The 23,070-nt window shown below is 35.5% G+C and overlaps 1 protein-coding gene across 1 annotated transcript in view; it reads right to left on the bottom strand.

Moving 5' to 3' along the window:
- Window positions 1–23,070, bottom strand: part of ALG13 (ALG13 UDP-N-acetylglucosaminyltransferase subunit) — an 88,657-nt gene that overhangs the window by 50,550 nt on the left and 15,037 nt on the right. The window contains 7 exon segments of the mRNA XM_037060165.1: window positions 2,711–2,783; window positions 4,148–4,194; window positions 4,929–4,979; window positions 7,294–7,377; window positions 7,881–8,096; window positions 8,099–8,224; window positions 17,482–17,495. Coding sequence (XP_036916060.1) covers window positions 2,711–2,783; window positions 4,148–4,194; window positions 4,929–4,979; window positions 7,294–7,377; window positions 7,881–8,096; window positions 8,099–8,224; window positions 17,482–17,495 — 611 coding nt within the window.

Here is a 23,070-nt window from a genome sequence, read left to right as displayed (position 1 = left end):
TTCAGTACGAACAAACACACTCACTTTATATATGTATTCCCAAATCAGACATATATATACTATCCTGTGCATGGAAATACCCAATGGTTGATAAGTATTAGCTCTGTGTATATGTATAGATGGTAATTATACATGATATTCTCATGGTTGCACACACTCAAAAGAACTTATTAGATCAGTATCTCTGAGATATATAAGACTCCTTTGAAAATGGAGCTGTATAATTTGTAGTAACTAGGAGGTGGGTATATAAAGGTTCACTATAAAAGTCTTTTAAGTTTTCTCTATATGAAAATTTTAAGAATAAAATGTCAAGGCAAAATATTGAACTGCAGGTTTAGAGTCCTGGTAAAGATCTAAATGTCTAAATCTCATCTCAGGCAATGTTGCACACAATGCTAAAAGTTAATGGTCCTCTTCCTCAAACAATTCTGATTATATACCTCTATTTAAAAATTTTGAATGAGTGTTTTAGAGCAACTGTACTAATATCTAAAATTTATTTTGAAATACATAAAAATCAAGATGGATTAATGAATGGATAGAGGGATAAATATATATTTGATAAAACAAGGATACTAAAATATTAACAGTAGACTGTAAGTGGCAGATATGGATGCTGATTGTAGATTTTTCTTTAGCTTTTCTGTGTGTTTGAAAATTTCCAAAATATGCGGGAAAATTTTTAATTAACTATTCTGTACAGTAAAAATGACAAATTCTTAGCATGGCCTACTACACCTCTTATAAGTCTAGCTTATCTTTTTATCATTGCCCTCCCTCCACCAAACTATTTGAGTCCCAAAGGATCTTTTGCTTCCATGCCTTTGCATATAGCGATTCCTATGAGTAGAGTGCCCTTCATACTCATGAGACTCATCTTTTGACACTCCACTTACATGCCACCAATACAACGAAACTTTCTAAATTCCTGTAAGCAGAGTAAAGTGCTTTTTCTTCTGTGGTCTTTGCACATACTTCTATTATACAACTTGTCACTTTCCAAACACTTACATGTCTGTTTTCATAGCCTCTTACACCCTTGCAGAGCAAGAATTTTATTATATTCATTCTAGTATCCCCAAAGCCCAGTAAAATGCCTGGCATACTACAGGAGCTTAATGTTTGCTGAACAAATTAGATGGCGGTACCACTGGTAAAACAATTAATGTGCCCCAATTTATACTTATCATTTAAATTATCTCTTGCATCCTAATGCCACTTGCCTAGTTCAGGTCTTTTGTCTACAGCAGGGGTCCCCAACCCCTGGGCTGCAAACCAGTACTGGTACAGGTAAGTGGTCTGTTAGGAACTGGGCAGCACAGCAGGTGAGCATAGCAGGCGAGGGAGCAAGCTTTACTCTCATTACTGCCCAAGCTCTGCCTCCTGCCCAATTCCCATCGGTGGAAAAATTGTCTTCCGTGAAACTGGTCTCTGCTGCCAAAAAGGTTGAGGAAAGCTGGTTTAGATTACTACAACATCCTAACAGTACTTCCAATGTCTAGTCTTGTTTTACCATCATCAAAACATCACCTAATTTCACTCCACAATGTGAAACAAGATTTAGAAAGTCAAATATTGTGTAATCTTCATTCAATAATCAAATAATCAGGATAAAATATTTTCTTAAAACTTTTTGGAAGCAAAATTTCATGCTGAAGAACAATTTGTTCACCTGCTGAAAGTTGTTAACCTACTACTATTTGAACCTTACTTAGGCAGTAGTAGCACACTTCCACTGCCCTCAAGAAACTTCCAGACTAATGAGAGAAACAGATATGAAAACAAAAACAATGCGATAAATACCATAATTGCTTGGATGATGCTAGGGTAATACAAAGGAAGGAAATGCCGAATTTTTGGACCATAGAACACACCTAGGTTTTAGAGAAAAACAGGGAAAAATTTTTGAAGCAAAAAATGTGGTAAAATATTTAATAACATAAATAACATATTTCACCAATGTAAGTGTAAACAGAACTCAAAAGCAGCATTAACCATTATTCCTCCCAAATTTGTTGGGGGGAAGTATGTCTTATAGTCCAAAAAATACAGTAACTCCAGAGGAGGTGGAAAAGTTTCACAGGAATTGATACATTTGAGACACAAAGGAAAGAAAAAAGTATAAAAGTCTATCTGGAAGTGTGGTATAGTAATGCTGGAGAAAAACAAAGTTGGAAAGAAAGGCTGCAACTCTTTAGAGCACTGAATACGTAGCTTCACAGTTTGAACCTTACTTTTCTAATCAATGAGGAGCTGACTAGGGTTTTCTATTATAGAGGAGTGACAAGATCATGTCTGTTCCAAAGAGTAGCTAACAACAGTGATAATGATTCAGTGGAGAGGAAAAGGCTGGTGGCAGAAAGGCTTTACATTTGGAATAGGATTACTTTTTTTAAAACGTATTTATTTTTAGAGAGAGGGGAAGAGAGGGAGAAAGAGAAACACTGATGTGCGAGAGATAGAGCGATCAGTTGCCCCTTGCATGCCCGCAAGTGGGGACCCAGCCCACAACCCAGGCATGCGCCTTGACTAGTGACCTTTCAGTTCACAGGCCAGCACTCAATCCACTGACCCACACCAGCAAGGGCAGAACAGGCTTTTATTTTTTTAACTAAATAGGTATAAAAGGATGATTGCTTAATATCCTGGTAAGCCCACAGCATCATTCAATTTCTTTTTTCTTTTAGTAAACATTCACTCATCTTACCTTGTCTTCATAGCCATTATCTGTGACACAAGTTGGAGGTTTTCCAGGATTGCGATAAAGAATGAAATCTCGACTATGTGAGTAGAAAACAAAGGTGGGGTGAAAAGACATAATTTGGCATATGAGATAGTTATAAGAAATAAGTATTTGTTCTTTTAAACTGCAGACCTTATTCATATAAAGTAATCCAAGTGCTTAAAACATTAAATAATGTTAATTCAAGGTACAGAAGCTATTGGCCAGTAAAGTCCTATGGATTTTTTAAAATGTATCTTAATTTAGGGGAGGAGGAATAAAGAAGATAGAGTACCAATTATATGTACATTTGTGAGTTCTGGAGGCTCCCACTTATTTAGAGCAGATAAAAAAACAGATAATAAACATTTTTCTTGATAAAAGACCAGCTAATAAACATTTCAGCTTTTGTAGGCTTTTTTCAACTTTCACTTTGTAGCATGAAAGCAACCATAGACAATGCTAAACAAATGCACATAACTGTGTTGCAATAAAACTTTATTTATAGAGACTGAAATTTGAATTTCATATAATGTTCACATACCATGAAGCATTATCCTTCTTTTGATTTGTTAACTTTTTGAAAAGCACTCTCAGCTCGAGGGCCATACAAAACCTGACAGCAGGCCAATTTAAGAGCTGGCACCTGATTTAAAAGCAAACTCTGCCATTCCACCTGTTGCTGGATTTAGTGAGAAAAGTGGAAACCAAAAAACACTAACTTGAAAAAGTGCCCATAACAAAAGGGTTCTAACACTACCAAGGTATATGCCATCTCACCATCAGATTTGGGAAAGAGTCTTATACAGATCAAACTTCTCAAATGAACAATATTCCCACTAGCCTCTAACCTGTATTACATAGCTTTTTCAAATCCCTACAGCTTTCAGATATGCCACTTCTGCAATTTCAAAAACAAAAACAAAACTTCCAAAGCATTAGAACAGTGTTACTCAAAATTTCTTCCATTATCACCTCCCTAAAGAGCAGCTTTAGACTTTTCTTAATTTCCCTAAGAAATTTTAATACCACAGTTAAACTGTAAACCATTGTAATATCTGGTTTTCTTGTCCTAAAAAAACAAAAACGATTTCTACTCCCCTGGAAGAAATGCAGCCCTAACAAGGATGCCCCAATGAGGATGCATGCAAAAGAAGCACAAACTTAAACAAAATTCTAAGATAAATATTCTAATTTTCCTCAGGAATAATAATAGCAGTTCTTAAAGTTCTTTATACTTCCATTCAAACGGACAAAAATGCTAGAGATTCTTCACCTAAAAATTATACTAATTTGACTTGGCTTAGACTTCTTCATTCTATTTATCAATACATCACATCTCAAAATTTTCCCAATTCTAAAGGGACGTTAATAGGAACCAAACACACATACACTCTTTAAAAAGAGAGAGACTCAACTTACTTATAAATTAGAGAAAGAGCTCTTAATTCCAGCTGGCCAGCACTTTCCTAAACAGAGTTTTTAAAAAACATTGCATAATTAGAAAATACAAGTTTTTGCAAGTTCATGAATTATTTTTTGGATGCAGAATTTGTAGAAACAAATATAACTTGCTTTGAGACTTGAAATACTTGTTAACATAAATTTAATTCAGAAAAAAAGGACCTAAAGACCTTAGCCATTAAGTAAAAAAGACAGTTAATACGGGAGATTTAAAAGGCACAATAAAAATGGAATTAGCGTTAAGAATATGAAGTTAGCAGGATATTTAGTACATGTGTTTTAAACCCAGAACTATGGACTTATTTTAATCACATAAAATTTTTAATTAAATGTGTGTTTATGGATTTTACTCCCGCTTAAAAGAAAGATAACTACAAATCAGGAGAATTGTTTAATAAAAAATAATAATGACTTCCTAGTAACATTCATTACCCTCCTAGTAATATCCCCCTCCCCCTTTAAAATGAAAAGGCTTAGGCTTGTCCTGTTCCCAAACAGCAGGTACTCTTTCACTAATCTATGGATGGTAAAATTGTTAAACACATAATTCTCAAGATTTAACACAAGAAAACAGTATGTTGACTGCCAGCCTCTAAACTTTTGCAAGAACTATTTGATTCAACACAGCTGGCTACTTAAGACAATAGATTGGCTCTAGCTAAAGCAACACAGCTGAATGATTACTTAGGTTCTTATTCCAAATACTTTGAAAAGATCAAACCCACATATTTTATCTTACCTTGGGATCTCCCAACCGTTCCAGGTATTTCTCAAAAGATCCCTCCACATACTTCAAAAATAAAACAAACTTGACTTAACCAAATACATAACATTACTGAAATCTGATTATATTCTGCAATGTTATCCTATCCTTCAATGGGTTTTTGTTCAGCTCAATAATTATGGTATTAAATTACTATCTTGCACAGCACCTCAATAAGATTTGGACATATACAAAAGCTATGAGTGGAGAAAAGCTGGACCATAAAAGTATACTAGGAATTGGTCCTGGCTTACCCAAACACCAGTGCATTTCCTCAAATGCTATGTACCTATGAATTTGTTTTAAAATGCCAACTTGACAATTTTCATAAATCAATCAAGCCCAATAATTATAAGTCCAACACTTTAAATTTTACAGGAAACATGCATTTACAAAGTTAAACTGAGGTACTTTAAAAGGAATTTCATTAGGTTCAAAAAAGGCCAGGGCACAAAGAAACTTTTGGAGGCGATGGAAATTTTCTACATCTTGATTGCTACATAGCAGCTACATGACTGTTTATTATTGCCAAAACTAAAAGTGCTAAATTTAAAATGGTGAATTTTATTGTTTATAAAATATACCTCAATAAAAATTAAATTAATTAAACTCAGGAAATAGAAATCTAATTCCATGTATATCCCATATAGCTAGAATTAAATATAACTAGAATTTTAAAAATTAATTTTTAATTTTTCTCAATCCTTTTCTAAAATAGTATTGAGGTATAACTGACATACAATAAACCACAAATATTTCTTTTCTGTATCTTTATGGTTGACACTATTACAGATGTCCTCTTTGCCCACCTCCCCTCTCTCTCCTCACTCCCACTCCTCTCTGGCCAACACCTCACAGTTGTCTGTGCCTATGGATTATGCATGTATGTTCTTTAGCTAATCCCTTCACATTCTTTTATCCGAGCCCCCTCCCTCCTCCTCTCTGACAACTATCAATCTGTTCCATGTCTACAAAACATACAATAAACTGCACATATTTAAATGGGACAATCTAATAAGTTTTGACACATGTATGCACCCATGAAACCATCATGATAATCATGATGGTGAATATATTCATCATCCCCATAAGTCTCCTTGTGCCCCTCTCTAATACCACTGACCCTAAGCAATCACTGACCTGTCACTACAGATTGGTTTGCATTTTCTTGTTTTATATAAAGGAAATCATACAGTATGTACTTTTGGGGAGCAGTCTGGTTTCTTCCACACAGTAAAATTATTTCAAGATTCATCCATGTAGTTTTAAAATTTTACACATGTACTTTTGTTACTCAAAATGTGGTCTACAAGTAATAGCAATTATTACTTGGGAGTTTGTTAACAAGGCAGAAATCTTGGGCCCCAGCTCAGACCTACTAAATAAAAATCTGTATTTTAACAAGATATCCAGGTGATTTGTATGCACAAAAATACTTGAGATGCACTGCTTTACACCACGATCTTGCATTTGAAGTAATTCTCGAATAATCTTTTTCCCAGGTGTGGTAAAGACTATAATTAACTTTATGGTAATAAGCTTAAAAGTCAAGAAGCCTTTACATAGTTTTAAAATTCAATGAAACCTGTTGAAAAAAAATTAAGAGTAAACCTCAAACAGCAGGCAAACATCCATAGTATACAGCTAGAAGAAAAAAGTACTGGGAGGGCTGGGGTATAATAAAAATATAACAGACACATGAAAGGGCATACTTCCTATTACACCGTGATAAAAACCTAGGTTTGTTAACGGGAATTCAAATACATCAACTTACAGAAAGGTGCCTTCTAAAAGTGGTTTTAAAATCAATCGTTAGTGGCAGAACTCCAATTACCACAGTTTGTTACAAGGAAAGATGGATGTTTAGGACTAATTTGTTTACTTACAATTAAGTTTTACAAGGTTTTTCAAGCATTGCAGAATTAAGCAAGAGAACAGAGGGTGTTTCCATCTGTACATATTTTAAAATATACACTTAAAAATATTAACACAGCCAAACCTTTCTTAAACTATGATTAATTGTTCAAGAAAACAGTGGTACAGATAATACAAAACAGAAGTCAAAGTGTAACTTTTTAAGGTTTGGGAGTTTTTTGGTATGTGAGGAAAGAAAGTAATGGAAGAATACAGGTTGTTTTTCCTTAAATTTTAGAATACAAAACAATCTAATTCTGGAACGAGGTCCAGAAATATATTAGCTAGATGGAAGAAGTTAGCAGAAAGTTAAATATCTGCTACTGAGATTACATGATATAATTTTCATATGTAGGTACTCAAAATTCATTTCCCGTCTACTACGTGCTCTAATGACAACTCTCCCTTGGGTGTGTATTCTACTTACAGACTCAAAAGTTTGTTGATTTTCTCTCATATATGAGACACAAGCCTTTCTGATTTCCAAATGATGGACCTGGCTGCAAAACAACTAAAAAGAGAAAAAACAGCTTACTGTCAGCAGTCATTTAAAACAGAAGCTTGTAAATTAACACTATGAACTGGACATTTAAAGAACCCCTCCTTGAGACCATATAAAGAAACTTGGGAAATTAAGTCCTGATATTATTAAAATCTGTTCTTGTCACCTCTAATGAGACTGGACAGAGATGATTCTGTTAAGCCCCCCCCCCCCTTCTCTACTCCTTATGGACACAGCCTGCATTTTTCCTTAAGCAAATTTACAGGAAGCAGGGGCTGCTTATAAAGGATCAAGATAAATTTCAAATTTTCCTTTCACCCCATTATCGTATTTCCTTACATTCCAAAGTAGTATTCAGAAAACAGAAGAGATAACAAAGGCACAGCAACATATTAGGACTAACTGGCAAAGGTATGCACCAAGCTAGGCTGTAGGTCTTTCAGCTACAGTATCACGCCACATCTCAAACTCTGAAATCTCAGTATAGGAAGATATATTTGCTTTCCTTTTACCTGCTCCGAAATAGCCCGAAAGAGGCAAGAGGCATCCTTAGCAGTTAGCTTTCGAAATAGTCCTAAACTGCCTAAATATTCATCCATTGTTGCCTCACTTGCAGACTTCTGGCCGGAGTACTTTTTCCATCCTTTATGCATTGTGCCCAGAGGGTGGAGGTGGGGAGGGAAACTAACACAAGTGTAGCCAGAAGGAAAAGGGAGGTTACAGGTAGGAATGGGGTAGTAGAGACAAGGGCTTGCTTATGCAGGTATCCTGAAAGCAGCCCAAAGTCTAGGTATGAGAAGGCAGCTGAAATGAGCGTTGCAGAATCTTGGCACTTCTCAGGAGCAGAAGCAAAAAGCTGGCTTGCTCAGGACAAGTTGAAATCCTGTGAAAAGAAGAGGAAGAACCAATGATTCTAGGAATAGAGAACTCCAATTGAGAAAGACATAGGAGGGAGAAGGTACTTGCAGAGGTACCTTATTGGGGAAGAGAGGAATTAACCCAATCAGCCTTGAGAAGTCTGCACAAGCAGCTGAGCTTTGGGACCAAAGGGAAGCTTAGTTTGCAACTTAACTCAGGGCAACTGCTGCACGAGGCTGCAAAGGGACTGCAATAACACCCAGGTGTATATGATGCAGCCTGGCCTGCATTACATTGCTGTAAGACCTCTACCCAAATTTTCAACTCCAGTCTCTGCCCAAGTTCCCTGCTCCGTTCATGGTTTCATGGAGATAAGAGGAAAAAATCTGAACCTAATTTAACTAGTCGATTTTTGTAGTCAGAATTATCTTCTTAAAACATAGAAAGGTGGCACCCTTAATATACAGGCACAGGGGTCACAGTTCAAGCAAAGTAAAGTGCCAAAGCAGTTATATGGATATTTCAGGTATGGGGTTTAAGTAATCTTCTCATTCAGTTCTCCTAGATAATAACGCTCTACTAAGATCACAGAAACTAAATCCATTAATTATGGTAGGCAACAATGATGGAATTCTTGACTAATGTCTCCAAAGTACTGGAGAGCATTAATAAAAAGAGAACATGCAAAAAGTGTTTCTTAAACACTGAAGATGAAAATTTAAATTGAAGTATCATGAAAGGAATAACTTAGCCAGAAGCTTTCTAATATATTGACTGCATCTAAAATCCTGTGGCACAACACTAAAAGTGTTAGACACGAGAGGCATGTTTCAATGTATTATTAGGGTACTTTCCTGAAAAAAAAAAGCCACTCTGGATTATGAGATAACCAAAGTGAAACATAACTATGCTTTGTAAAGTTCAAAGACAGGACTGGTCACCTGTATTACTTGAGTCCGCGGTCAAGTGCCTCGTTTTTATTTAAATGCCTAAATTCAATTACTTATTTTTCCTAAATGTTAAAAAATAGATCAAAATAGATCAAAATCTGTGCTTGAAGAAGTTGCAAAATTCAGGTGCTCTGAAAATTGTTTTTCTTTTACTTATGGATTCAATAGTAATCATGACTGTACCCTACAGGGACAGCATAAATGACCAACTTCATAATTTAGGGATGAAATAAAGGTATGGTAGAATAAAAAATAAAATATTGACTTCCTTTTAACATGCCAGTCTGAAATCACCTTAACTAATTTAGTTTTTTAAAGAAACCATAACCATGTAGACATTATTCCTTTTGTAAAAGTTTGAAACATGGTTTGGGAAAGAGGAATCACCATCTTTCTTCAAGGCCACAAATACACTGAAAATTCTTCATGTTTATTGCTGTTTAAACTAAAACTAAGGTATATAAAACTTCAATAAATACTAATCTATATATGTAAGTTTAAGGAAGGAAATAAAGAGAAAAATGGGAGAAGAGAGAGAAATTAAAAAATAGGAGAAAGAACAGAGAAAATTTCTCATCTTTAATTTTCTTAAAGAAGAAAATTTAGAGCCAGGAAGACAAAGAGAGACAAAGAGGAAAGAGAAAGTAGCACAGAGAAAGCACAGAAAAAGAGACCCACACAAATATGGCCAACTGATTTTTGACAAAAGGTTCAAAAGTAATTTAAGGGAAAAGATGGTATTTTCATCCAATGGTGCTGGAAAAATTGATATCCATATGCAAAAGAAAAAAATTGATCCTCAACCTGTACCTCACATTTTCACAGTAATTAATTCAAAATAGATCAAAGACCCAAATGTAGAACAAAACTTCAAAACTTTTGGAGACATCCAAAAGTCATTAGAAAAATGCAAACTCAAACCACAATGAGACATCACTACACACCTACTAGGATGGCTATTAAATAGCAAGGTTTAGCAAAAAATGTGAAAACAAACCTAAGTAAAAGAAGCCAGATGCAAGAAAAAAGAGTATTATTCCATTATTTCACTTATATGAAATGCATCAAAAAGGCAAATCTATAGAGGCAGAAAAAGTACCTGTGGTTGCCAGGGGTTGGAGTGGGAATAGGTATTAGCCACAAACAGGCAGAAGAGGTCTTTTTTATTGTGATAAAAATGGTCTAATACTGATCTGGGATGATGTCTGAAAAATATCTGTATATTCATTAAAAATTATTGAATTGTACATTTAAAACTGGTGATTTTTAATCAGTTTATAATTCACTCAAAATGAACAATTCGATGGTTTTAATAAATTAACGGAGTTGTGGATTCATCACCACTATCAATTTTAGAACATTCTCATTACCCCAAAATAAAATCCCATACTGCATAACCACCAACTTCTAATCTCCCTACACCCAGCAACTCAAGACAACCACTAATCCACTTTCTGTCTCTATATTATTTGCCTATTCTGGACATTCCAAATAAATGAAATTGTGCAATATATGGTCCTGTGTAACAGGCTTCTTGCACTGAGCATGAGGTTTTCAAGGGTCAGCCATGTTGTAGCATGTATCAATCCATATTTCAATTCTTTGTATAAACTATATTTTACTTACCTATGCTTCAGTTGATGAACACTTAGATTGTTTCCACTTTGGGGCTATTATAACTAATCTGTTATAAACATTCACATGCAGGTTTTTCTCTGGACAGGTTTCTATTCTATTGGGTAATACCTAGGAATGCAGTTGCTGGATCATATGATAAATATGTTTAACTGTTTGAGGCACTGCCAGACTGTTTTTCACAGCAGCTGCACCATTTTACATTCTCATCAGTAGTGTCTAAGCATTCCCATTTCTCCATATCCTATCAACACTTGTATCCATCTCTTGATGATAGCTATCCTGACGGGTGTGAAATGATATCTCAGTGTGGCTTGGTTTTGCCATTTCCCCGATGGCGAATAATGTTGAGCATCTTTTTCACGGGCCTATTGGCCATCTGTGTATCTTTTCTGAAATACCATTACATACATCTTACAATAACTAAAATAACTTTTTTAAAACTGACAATAGCAAGTTGTTGACAAGGATGCAGAGCAACTAGAACTCTCATATGTTGCTGGTAGGAATATAAGCTAGTAGAGCCTCTCCGGGAAAACAGTTTAGCACTAGTTTCTTATAAAGTTAAACACAGAATTACCAATGACACAGCAATCCTATTTCTGGATATCTCTCTAAGAGAAATGAAAACTTAAGTTCACACAAAAATCTATATATGAATGTGTATAACAACTTTTTTCATAATCATGGTTCACCTAAAACTGAAAACAATCCAAACATACTTCAACTAGTGAATGGACAAAGTGAGGTATATCCATTTAATAAAATACTCCTCAGCAATAAAAAAAGTGAAGCATTGATAAACAAAGAACATATATGAACCTCAAATGCATTGTGTTACCGTATTTTCAGACTATAAGTTGCACTTTTTTACCACATTTTTTGCTTGAAAATGTTTTTCTATTTTCCTCCTCTAAAACCTAGGTGTGTCTATTTTTTGGACCATAACACAAACCAAGGTTTTAGAGGAGGAAAATAAAAAAAAATTTTTGAAGCAAAAAATGTGGTAAAAACATGCGTCTTATAGTCCAAAAAATATGGGTAAGTGAAAGACGACAGATTCAAAAGCTAACTGCTGCATGATTATATTTATATGACATACTGGAAAGGCAAAACTGTAAGAAGGAGAAACACATCAGCTTCTACCAGTAGGCAGGGTCACAGAAAAGGGTTGACTACAAAATGGCAACAAGGGATGTATGGGGTGTGTGTGTCAGAAGTATTGACTGTAGTAGTGGTTACACAATTACGCATTTGTTGAAACGTATAGAACTGTACAAGAAAAAAAATCCTAATTTTGCTTTACTTAAATTTTAAAATAAATATAATAAGAAGCAGTAGAAGGAATAGAATTTAGAATTGAAGAGCTCACAAAACAAACACAATTGGACAGAAAAACAAGCAAATTAGAGTATCATCCAGGGAAGCCAACATCTAACCAACAGGAAGCCCAAAAAGAGACGAAGTAGAGGGGAAGAAATGACGATGGTGATGTAAGGAAAATTCCAGCTCAGCAGGATGAGTATCTATATTTAGACTGAAAGTATCCATGAAGTAACCAAAACAATGAAATAAAAAAAGATGATCAGCAATGCACATAACATTTCTGAAGTCAGGGGATAAAGATTCTAAAAGTTTTCATAGAGGAAAAATATGTCATATACAGAAGATCAGACATGCATAGCAATAAACTCAATAGAACTATTAATAGAAGCTAGAAAACAATAAAGTTCAATATTTGAGGGGAAAGAATTTCCAACCCTGAATTCTGTACCATGCTATCAATCAGATAGGAAAGCAGAAGGTGCTTTCAAGCATTAAAGATAAAAATAATTTACTGAACTTTCTCAGAAAGCTATTGGAGGATATTTGAAACCAAAATTAAAAAGTTAAACCACAAAAAAAGGCAGGAGGGCACATAGAATTCTAGAAACAGAAGATTCAACACAAGAGAGAAGCAGAGGAATGTACGGGATAAGGATGAAGAGAAAAACCCAGGACAAACATTTAGTAGGACTAAATAGAGAACTACCAGTTTAGGTAAAAGGACAAAGAACTCCAGTGCAGACAGTTCAAAAAAAAAGCTTTTATAAATAAGTAATACAAATTATAGATAACCTAATGTATTTTTGTTTGTCTGCTTGTTTGTTTTTAAAAGATTTCATTTATTCATTTTAGAGGGGAAGAGAAAGAAAGAAACATCAATGTGTGGTTGCCTCTCATGTACCCTGCACTGGGGACCTGGCCTGCAACCCAGGCATGTGCCCCAACTGGGAATCGAACTGACGACCCCCTTGGTTTGCAGCCCACACTCAATCCACTGAGCTACACCAGCCAGGGCAATCTAATGTGTTTAATCATACCAGGAAAGACAGACATCTCTGTTGGAGAACTTGAGAATGTTTCTACAGAAAACTGAGCAAACAAAAAAAAATTTAAATAAAGAAAATGTTTTATAAGAAATGTTATCAATGAACACATACTACATGGCTCAGATGTGATCAAAATTGTACTTTAAGTAATTGTAATAATGTCAACACTGGAAACATCTCAAGGAACTGATAAAACTACATTTGTTTTTGTTTTTAAAATTTGTGTATTGTCTATAGACTTCCTAATGTGGAAGAAAGGGAGAGAGAGAAAGCCTCCTCTTCCCCAGCAGGAAGTCTATACATGACATTTAAAATTAAAAAAACAAAAAGTTTTAATATATTAGTTATAAAACATCCAAGATAGCATAATATGGTCACCTACAGGAAGCAGTATCAAAGATGGAGAGAAGTGGGACATAAAACTGTTTTCTTGGTATAAGTCTTGTAGAACTAATTAATATTTTATATTACTTTCGTGTATTAGCTTGAGAAATAATAAAAATTAAATTTAAAAATTATTCAGTATGTGAGCAAGAAACAGAATAGGAAAATAAAAAAATAAGTACAATTTTATAGCTACAAGGAATCTCTTATTTTACAGATAAAAAAACTGGATTTCAAATAATTGTAAGACTTGTCCAAGTTTTCACATCCATTCAGCAGTAGTACTATACATTGTTGCACAATTGTTATACAGATGGACTGTATACCAAAATAAAAGATATGAACAAAGGCTCAGAAGTGGTTAAGCACATATTATATTCCCCAAATTATTACAATAGGGCTTTAAATAAAGTTATTAAATAATAATGTCCTTTGAAATATCTACTGTACTTGAAATCCCAGTTGGCTAACTGTTCTCCCACAGCAAATCACTCTAATCCTATAAAATTCAACAGTGGTTCTCAAATAAAGGGTTTCATAAAACACAGATGGCCCCCACCCTGAGAGATTCTGATTCAGGTCAGGGTTGAGTCTTGAGAACTTACATTTCTAACAAGTTCTCAAGTGATGCTGATGGTACTGGTCCAGGACCACACTTTGAGAACAAGTGCTTTAGAACAATTTGTTGCACAAGTTACTAATAAGTCTTCCTAAAAGAGTTTCAAAGGCAAAAAATTCAGAAACACACTGCATACTATCAGGAACACCGCACAGTATTTGAGGTTCACAATGCCCATTAGCAATATCAAAGGATCTAAAGCATAGGAGGGCAAACACAAGGCCAGAAAGCTGAATCTGGCCCTCCACCGTGTTTTATCCGGCCCAGCACCTTGTTTCCACCCAGCAGCAGCCCCTAGTAGGGGTAGGAGCTCCATACCCCTACTTAAGGAGTAGTTACATTTATACAGTCCTAAAATTACATTTGGCCCTTTGAAGGCAACCAGGAGGCTGATGTGGCCCCTAATGAAAATGAGTTTGACACCCCTGATCTAAATAATGCTAAATTTACTTGCTTAACTTTGACCTTGCCTTTCCCGTGGTCAAACGTTTTGGGAAATGCCAGGTCAAAGTTAAGTAACTCATACCATTCATATCACTAATGGTGTTTAATGCACTATAGATGCTTTTAAACTGTTTCAGAATTTGAGAAATGTTGCTCTAGAAATTTTTCTGTGACCTTATACCTAAAGTTTTGGGATAATTACGTAAGAAAGACATTGCATATCAAGTGTGCAATAACTGATTAACTAAGTATTGACTAATGTTAGCTGCCAAATAAAGCTGGTTAACTAAGAAATTATTCTTTGTTCAAAAAAACAGAGATAAGAATCAGAACAATTTCACCCAAATTCTATTGGAAATCAAAAGAAAGTTCAACTATAAGTCCCCAGAAAAAGTTTCCCCCAACCCTGCTGGAATGTCTCTCTTCAATATCTGAAAATAATGGGAAGGAAATGATTGCCCTAAAGACTTTTTTTAGGTACTATATTCTAGATGCTGATTAAAATAAAACAAATTGAGAAAAACAAAAATAAATTTAAATTAATATTTGAACTGTCAGGAAACTGATGTGTTTTAATTTTATTACTACTTTTTATACTGTAATTTAATTTGAAAATGTGATTTGTTGTTTTAACTACTAGAATTGCCTATTCTTTCAATGATCAAATGGGGGAAATTCCTTGTAATAACAACATATGAATACAATGTTAATAATTCTAAGATAATTATAAGATATTCCTAATTTTATATTACAAATACATATAGATAATTCTTATATAATTCTAATATTTTAATTCTAAAATAACACCCCATGTTTCAACCAATTAAATGAGGTATATGCCTGAACTTTTTAAGCATATGTTATCTGCAACATGTGAAGTATAGTTGTAAATATATATATGACATGATGCTTTTGATTCATTTTAGAGTCTGAGAGGCTATATGATACCATAAAAATATTATGACAATCTCTCTGGGTCAGTTTCCTCATCTGCAAAATGAAGGAGATAGGCTGTATGATCTCTAAACTCTCTTTAAGGTCTATGGAACTGGGATTCTCTGATTCAGTGGTGAGGAACAGATTTGCCCTCCCTTCAGTTCTGTGATCAAGATTAACCATAAAAATAGCTTTTAGGGGATTAACCTATTATTCTGGCAAATTGTGGGGTTGACTAACCCATACAGAAATGAATATAAATCTTATCTTACCAAATGAAATATACAGAACTAGATTTTTAGATGAAAATATTTGTAACTATGTGTGGTGACGAATGTTAATTAAGCTTACTGTGCTAATTATTTGGCAATATATGCATATATCAAATTATGTTGTACACCTTAAACTTATACATGATTACATATCAATTATATTTAAATAAAACTGGGAAAATAAAGAAAATACATGTATATAACTTGTGACAGAACCTGCTATAAAAGGTAATTCATATAAAGAAAAGTTAATACTGAATCATTTATTTCAATTATTGTTAGCATTAAATAACTGGAGGCCAATTGGGGGAAATAGCTCCTCAACTCCATAGAACAACTTTTAAAGGTCTTTCATTACTTAAAAATGTAATGGTAAATTATTTAAAAGACATTTTTAACAGCATCCTAGAATTAGAACATGCCACTTCTTTTCATGGTGGACATTTAAACACAATTACTGGCTTTTTTTCTGGATGGCGCAGAGGAGTGAATGGAAATCACACTAACCTCCTCCCAGGGCAAATGAATATGAAATTAACAACTCAATTGTGGAGAAACCACCTGGAACAAACAACTGAGAAATAGCCAGAGAGAAGCCATAACACTTTGGACCACAGAAGAACCAGCTTTTGCACAACTTGTCTGGTAGGGAATGCGGTAGAGACTCCAGATGGCTGGCTGTGTTCCCACAGGTGGCAGTGCCAGAGGGATAATTAAGTGACCAGTTCGATCCCCTTGAGAAGAATGGGTCTAAATCCTAAGTTGGGATCCCCAGCCTAGAGCATCAGAGTCCAAAAAGTACACAACTAACAACCAGCAGTGAAAAGCAACAGGGCTGCAGAGACAGACAGCTGGTGACTCAAGACCTGTTGTTTAAAGAACCAACACACAAATTTTCACTTGAGCCACTTACCCTGGACTCGGGGGGTCCAAAGGCAGGGGCAGAGTGTGCTGCTGACACCAGTGAGAGACAGGATTGAACCCTGGGGAAGAGAACTGAGAGTAGACAGCAGGATCCTGGTGATCATCACCCCTCAGACCTGGGCAGTCATCCTGCTCAGTCAGACCACTCCCCTCCCAGCAGCAGCAGCAGCAGCAGCAGCCGCTGCTGCCAGAGGGGAAACAACAACCCACACCCCAGGAGGAATTCCACCCAGCCCTACAGTGCTTAAACCTGTCTGCAGAGTGCAGAGTAGCCAGATTAACAATTGAAGGAGACAGCCAGGGAAAGCAGATCACTGGAAATATCAAACAGGTTGCTTAAGGTAAGACAGGGTCAACATCTGACATCACCAGGTGCGGATCAGAAAGAAAAACAGCAGTAAACTCAAGAGGCTACTGCGACCAAAGCCACTATGGTCTTCCTGATTCGTGATATTTTGTTTCCTGAATACCTTTTTAACACTTATTTCTTGTCCAACAAGTTTGTACATTTTAAGTCAATAGCTTTTATACTATAGTATATTTCAATTTATATATTTTGCCCCTCCCTCCTCTTAGCCCATTTTACCTTCCTCTTTCCTTGCATTCTCATTTCAAATTCGGTTTTCTCTCAAGCTACAACCTCTTTCCATTCGGCACTCTTACTATTTCTCCCATGTCCAAACACAAAAAACCAATTTTCTTCTCAAGGGTCATTTCACATCCTTTTGCCCTGCTCTTAAAATACCCGAGTGCTCCTTTCTTTCACCTTTAACAATCTTTGCTAGTTGGTTGTGGGTAAGGGAGTTGCTGTAGCATTGTTTTTTATTTTTGTCTCTACAGCTTCACTAATTCTATACTTCTAATATTAAGTTTTACCGCTCCCCTCTATTACATTTTTCTGTCTCAATTTTAATTTTACTGTCTTACCCTTTTTTTGTCTTCTATCTCTTTCATCCTGCCCTTTTATTTTTTTTGCTTTTTCTATCCATCCCAAATTTTAATTTTTCCCTCCTTTAGCCTGATTTTTGTTCCTCACTCTTAGTATTCCCTCTCCTCTATCATTTCAAAATCTCTTCCCACTCCTCTAAACATCTCATGCACTTTTGTTTCTTTGTTCCCTCTTATTCCCATACCACCTATATTAATTTTAGCTCATTTGTTGTTTATACTACTGTGATGGATCTTCCTCTCCAATTAGGCTCCTATATTTTTATTAATTATTTACTTTTTCCTTCCTTTTCCTCTCACTCTTCCACTTCATTTTTATATCATTTTAATATCTCTTTAAACCTAAGACTATACACTTCCCGTCTCATACTCTATTTCGCATTCTTCATTCCCTTTCTTTATTCATGAGGTAAACTTTACCTTTTCTCTCTCCATTGCTCCAACTCCCAAACTCTTACTAGTGCTACTCCTTCTACCCTCTCAAAAACATTTTTTCCTCAGTAGGTCATCTCATATCCATTCTCTTTTCTTATAATAGTCTTAACCCTGTTACACCCTTATTAATACTAGTTCATTTGCTGTTGATAGTGGGATTATGGGAGGGAGTTATATTTACAGGTGTGGGTTTGTTTCCTGGGCTTTTACATTTTCTTCTAGTACCATCTGCATGATAGCACATAAGACACAGTGGGTGGCGTGACCCTCAGTCAACCAACAGCAGGGAAGGACCCACAAAAGACCCAACAATAAAAACCCAATTATATCCAGAAAACCAGTATAAAAGGCATAAAGGGCATCCTAAGAGCATCAAGTTAAGGTGATCAAGGAGACTGCACCACTGAATCTCACAGGTCTCCTACCATAGAAGTTTGCACCACAAAGTTAGGCAGTCAAAACATACCAATTTAAGATGCAGGAGCAAACAAGAGGAGTCCCACAAATAATGGGAAGACAAAGAAACAACCCCCAATCTAAATGGAAGGAGGAATCCTCAGAAAGAATGCTAAATAAAAAAAAAATGCAAGTCAACTATCAGATATTGAGTCCAAAACAATGGTTATAAGGAAACTTAAAGAGCTCAGTACGAATTACAAAAAATACAGGGAAACTATGAGGAACTTACTGCAAACTATATCGGCATAAAAAAAGGACATATAAACAATCAACAAGGGCGAAGAGGAAATGAATACAATTTCTAAACTGAAGAACACAGAAGGCATCCAAGACAGGCTCAATGAAGGAGAGGATCAAATCAGTGAGCTGGAGGACAAGGTAGAAAAAAACTCCCAAAAAGAGCCAAAGGAAAAAAGACTAAAAAAGAATGAAGAGGGATTAAGGGAAATGAAGGACAATATGAAACGGAATAATATCCATACAATAGGAATACCAGAAGGAGAAGATGATCGAGGGATAGAAAACCTGTTTGAAAAGGTAATGATGGGATATTTCACTAATTTTATGAGAGAAAAAGCCACACGAGTCCATGAAGCCAAGAGTTTCCCAATGAAGAGGAACCCAAAGAATCCCAATGCAAGACACATCATAATTAAAATGGCAACATTAAAAGACAGAACTTAAAGGAAGCAAAGGAGAATCAGGAAGTAACCTACAAGGGAACTCTGAAAAGGCTAGCAGCTGACATCTCAACAGAAACAATACAAACCAGAAGGGACAGGCAAGGAATATTGCAAATATGAAAAGCAAAGGTTTGCAACCAAGACTACTCTATCCAACAAGATTCTCAATTAAAATGGAAGGATTAAAATGGAAGGACAAAAAAGGAGCTTTACACACAAAAGAAGACTGAAAGAATGCACGGCCACCAAACCAGTATTACAAGATATGCTAAAGGGACTGCTTTAAGGAGAGGAAGAAAAGACAGCGAGAGAGACAGAGGAACATAGGTATGAATGGAGTAAAGTGGCAATGAATAAGGACCTATCAAAAATAATCTTAGCCCTGGCTGGTGTAGCTCAGTGGACTGAGCGCGGGCCTGCGAACCAGAGGATCGCGGTTCGATTCCCAGTCAGGGCACATGCCTGGGTTGCAGGCCAGTTCCCTGCAGGCCAACTCCCAGCAGGGGACGCACAAAAGGCAACCATACATTGATGTTTCTCTTCCTCTCTCCTTCCCCTCTAAAGATAAATAAATAAATAAATAAATAAATAAAATCTTTAAAAAAAAGAGTTCATCTTTAAAAAAATAATAATAATCTTAAATGTAAATTGATTAAATGCTCCAATCAAAAGACATAGGGTAGCTGAATGGGAAAGAAAACATGATCCACAAATATGCTACCTACCGCCTCAGAACAAAAGACCTACACAGACTAAAACTTAAGAGTTGGGAAAAATTTTTCCAAGCAAACAGACAAAGAAAAAAAGCTAGGGTAGCAATACTTATATCTGAAAAAACAGACTTCAAAACAAACGCCATAACAAAACACATCGAAGGACATTTCATAATACTCAAGGGAACAATCCATCAAGAAGACAAATATTTTATATATATAGAGAGAGAGATAAATATAGATATATTATATATATCTATATATATCTCCATCCAACATAGGAGCACCCAAATATATAAAGAAAATCCTGGAGGATGTAAAGATATAGACAGCAACATACTTATACTAGGGGATTTTAAAACCCCACTGTCAGCAATGGATAGATCTTTTAAACAAAATGTCAACAAGGACATTGCAACATTAAACAATGCCCTAGATCAAATGGACTTCACTGATAAATATAGAACTTCTCATCCCAAAGAAGCACAATACATTCTTTTCAAATGCACATGGAACATTCTCAAAGATAGACCACATGATAGGACACAAAACAAGCCTCAACAAATTCAAGAAAAATGAAATCACAGAAAGCATCTTCTCAGACCACCAGGGACTGAAACTAGAAACCAACCTCAAGGAAAAAACTAGTAAAACACCAAAGTAAATGTAGACTGAATAGCATGCTATTAAACAATAAATGGATGAATAATGAAATCAAGAATCAGGAAAATCAGGAAACAAATGAAAACACACTCACAACAGTCCAAAGTTTACGGGACACAGCAAAGGCCGTCCTGAGAGGGAAGTTCATAGCAATACAGGCCTATCTGAAAAAGACAGAAACGTGAAATAAACACCCTACCCTACATCTACAAAAACTGGAGGAACAAAAACAAAGACAGCCCAGTGCAAGTAGAAGGAAGGAAATAACCAAGATCAGAGCAGAATTAAGTGACATAGACACGAAAAGCATGCTTCTAAGGATCAAGGAATCCAGGAGCTGGTTCTTTGAAAAGATAAACAAAATTGACAAGCCTTTAAACAGGCTCATCAAGAAAAAAAAAAGGACCCAAATAAACTCAGAAATGAAAGAAGAGAGATTACAACTGATACCATAGAAATACAAAGGATTGTAAGAAATACTACAAACTCTATGCCAATAAATTTGAAAACCTAGGTGAAATGGACAAATTTCTAGAAAAACATAATCTTCCAAAACTGAAGAAGCAGAAAGCCTGAAAAGACTGGTAACAGCTAACGAAACTGAAGATTATTATTTTAGATTATTACTGAAGCAGTAATCTAAAAATTCCTGCCACACGAAAGCTTTGGACAAGACAGTTTCAAAGAAAAATTTTAGAAAACATTTAAGAAAGACTTAACCTCTATACTTCTTAGACTATTCCAAAGAATCCAAGAAAGGGCAGACTGCAAACTCCTTTTATGAGGCCAATATCATCCTATTCCCCAAACCAGACAAAGACACAAAAAAGAAAGAAAACTACAGGGCAATATTGCTGGTGAACATAGACACTAAAATCCTCAACAAAGTACTGGTGAACTATATTCATCAATACATCAAAAAGTTCATACACTATGATCAAGTGGGATTCATCCCAGGGATGCAAGGATGGTACAGTATTTGCAAATCAATAAACATAATATATCACGTAAAACAAAACACAAAAATCACACAATCATATCAATAGATGTAGAACAGCATTTGATAAGGAACAGCACCCATTTATGATAAAAACACTCAGCAACGTGGTAGTAGAGGGAGTATATCTCAACATAACAAAGGCTGCATATGAAAAACCTACAGCCAACAGCATATTCAATGGACAAAAGCTAAAAGCTTTCACACAAAGATCAGGAACAAGACAAGGATGTCTGCTTTCACCACTTCTATTCAACATAGTATTGGATGTCCAAGCCACAGCAATGAGACAAGAAGAAAAAAAAAGGAACACAAATTGTAGAGGAGGAACTAAAACTGTCATTGTTTGCAGATGACATGACAGTTTATATAGAAAACTCTATAAACTCCACCAAAAAACTACTCAGCCTAGTAAGTGATTTTGGCCAAACAGTAGGATACAAAGTTAATATTCAGAAATCAAAGGCACTTTCGTACACCAAAAATGAAATATCAGTTACACAAATCAGGAAAAAAATCCCATTTGCTATAGCAAGAAAAAAAATAAAGTACCTAGGAATAAACCTAACCAAGGAGGTAAAAGATCTGTGCTGAGCACCAAAGAAAGAAATTAAGGAAGACACAAATAAATGAAAGCGTGTACCATGTTCTTGGATTAGAAGAATTAACACCATCAAAATGTATATACTACCTAAAGCAATTTATAGAATCAACACAATCCCTATTAAAGTACTAATAACAGTGCCTAGCTCGTGTAGCTCAGCGAATTGAATGCTGGCCTGTGAACCAGTCACCAGCTTGATTTCCATTCAGGGCACAGACCTGGGATGCGGGGCAATGTCCCAAGGAGGGGGCACGTGAGAGGCAACCACAAACTGATGTTTCTCTCCCTCTCTTTCTTCATCCCTTCCCATCCTTCTAAAAATAAATAAAATCTTTTTTAAAAAATGAAATACCAATAACATATTTCATATATAGAACAAACATTTCAAAAATTTACATGGAATCATAAATGACCCCGAATAGCCACGGCAATTTTAAGAAAGAACAAAGTAGGAGGGATCACCATACCTGATACCAAACTATATTACAAGGCCACAGTAATCAAAACAGTCTGGTACAGGCATAGAAACAGAGACATAGATCAATGAAACAGAACAGAGTCCAGAAATAAGCCCAGGTCTCTATGGTCAATTAGTATTTGACAAAGGGGGCAGAAGCATAAAATGGAGTAAAAATAGCCTCTTCAACAAATGGTGTTGGGACATCTGGACAGCTACATAAAAAAAAAAATGAAACTACCACCAATTTACCCCATATGTGAAAATAAACTCAAGATAGATAAAAGACTTAAATATAAGTTGTGATACCATAAACATCCCAGAGAACATAGGCAGGAAAATCTGATAT

The sequence above is a fragment of the Sturnira hondurensis genome, unplaced genomic scaffold, assembly GCF_014824575.4.
Source record: "Sturnira hondurensis isolate 20B ecotype Veracruz unplaced genomic scaffold, ASM1482457v3 Scaffold0011391, whole genome shotgun sequence".
Taxonomy (NCBI): domain Eukaryota; kingdom Metazoa; phylum Chordata; class Mammalia; order Chiroptera; family Phyllostomidae; genus Sturnira; species Sturnira hondurensis.
This window is presented reverse-complemented; position numbering and strand designations above follow the sequence as displayed.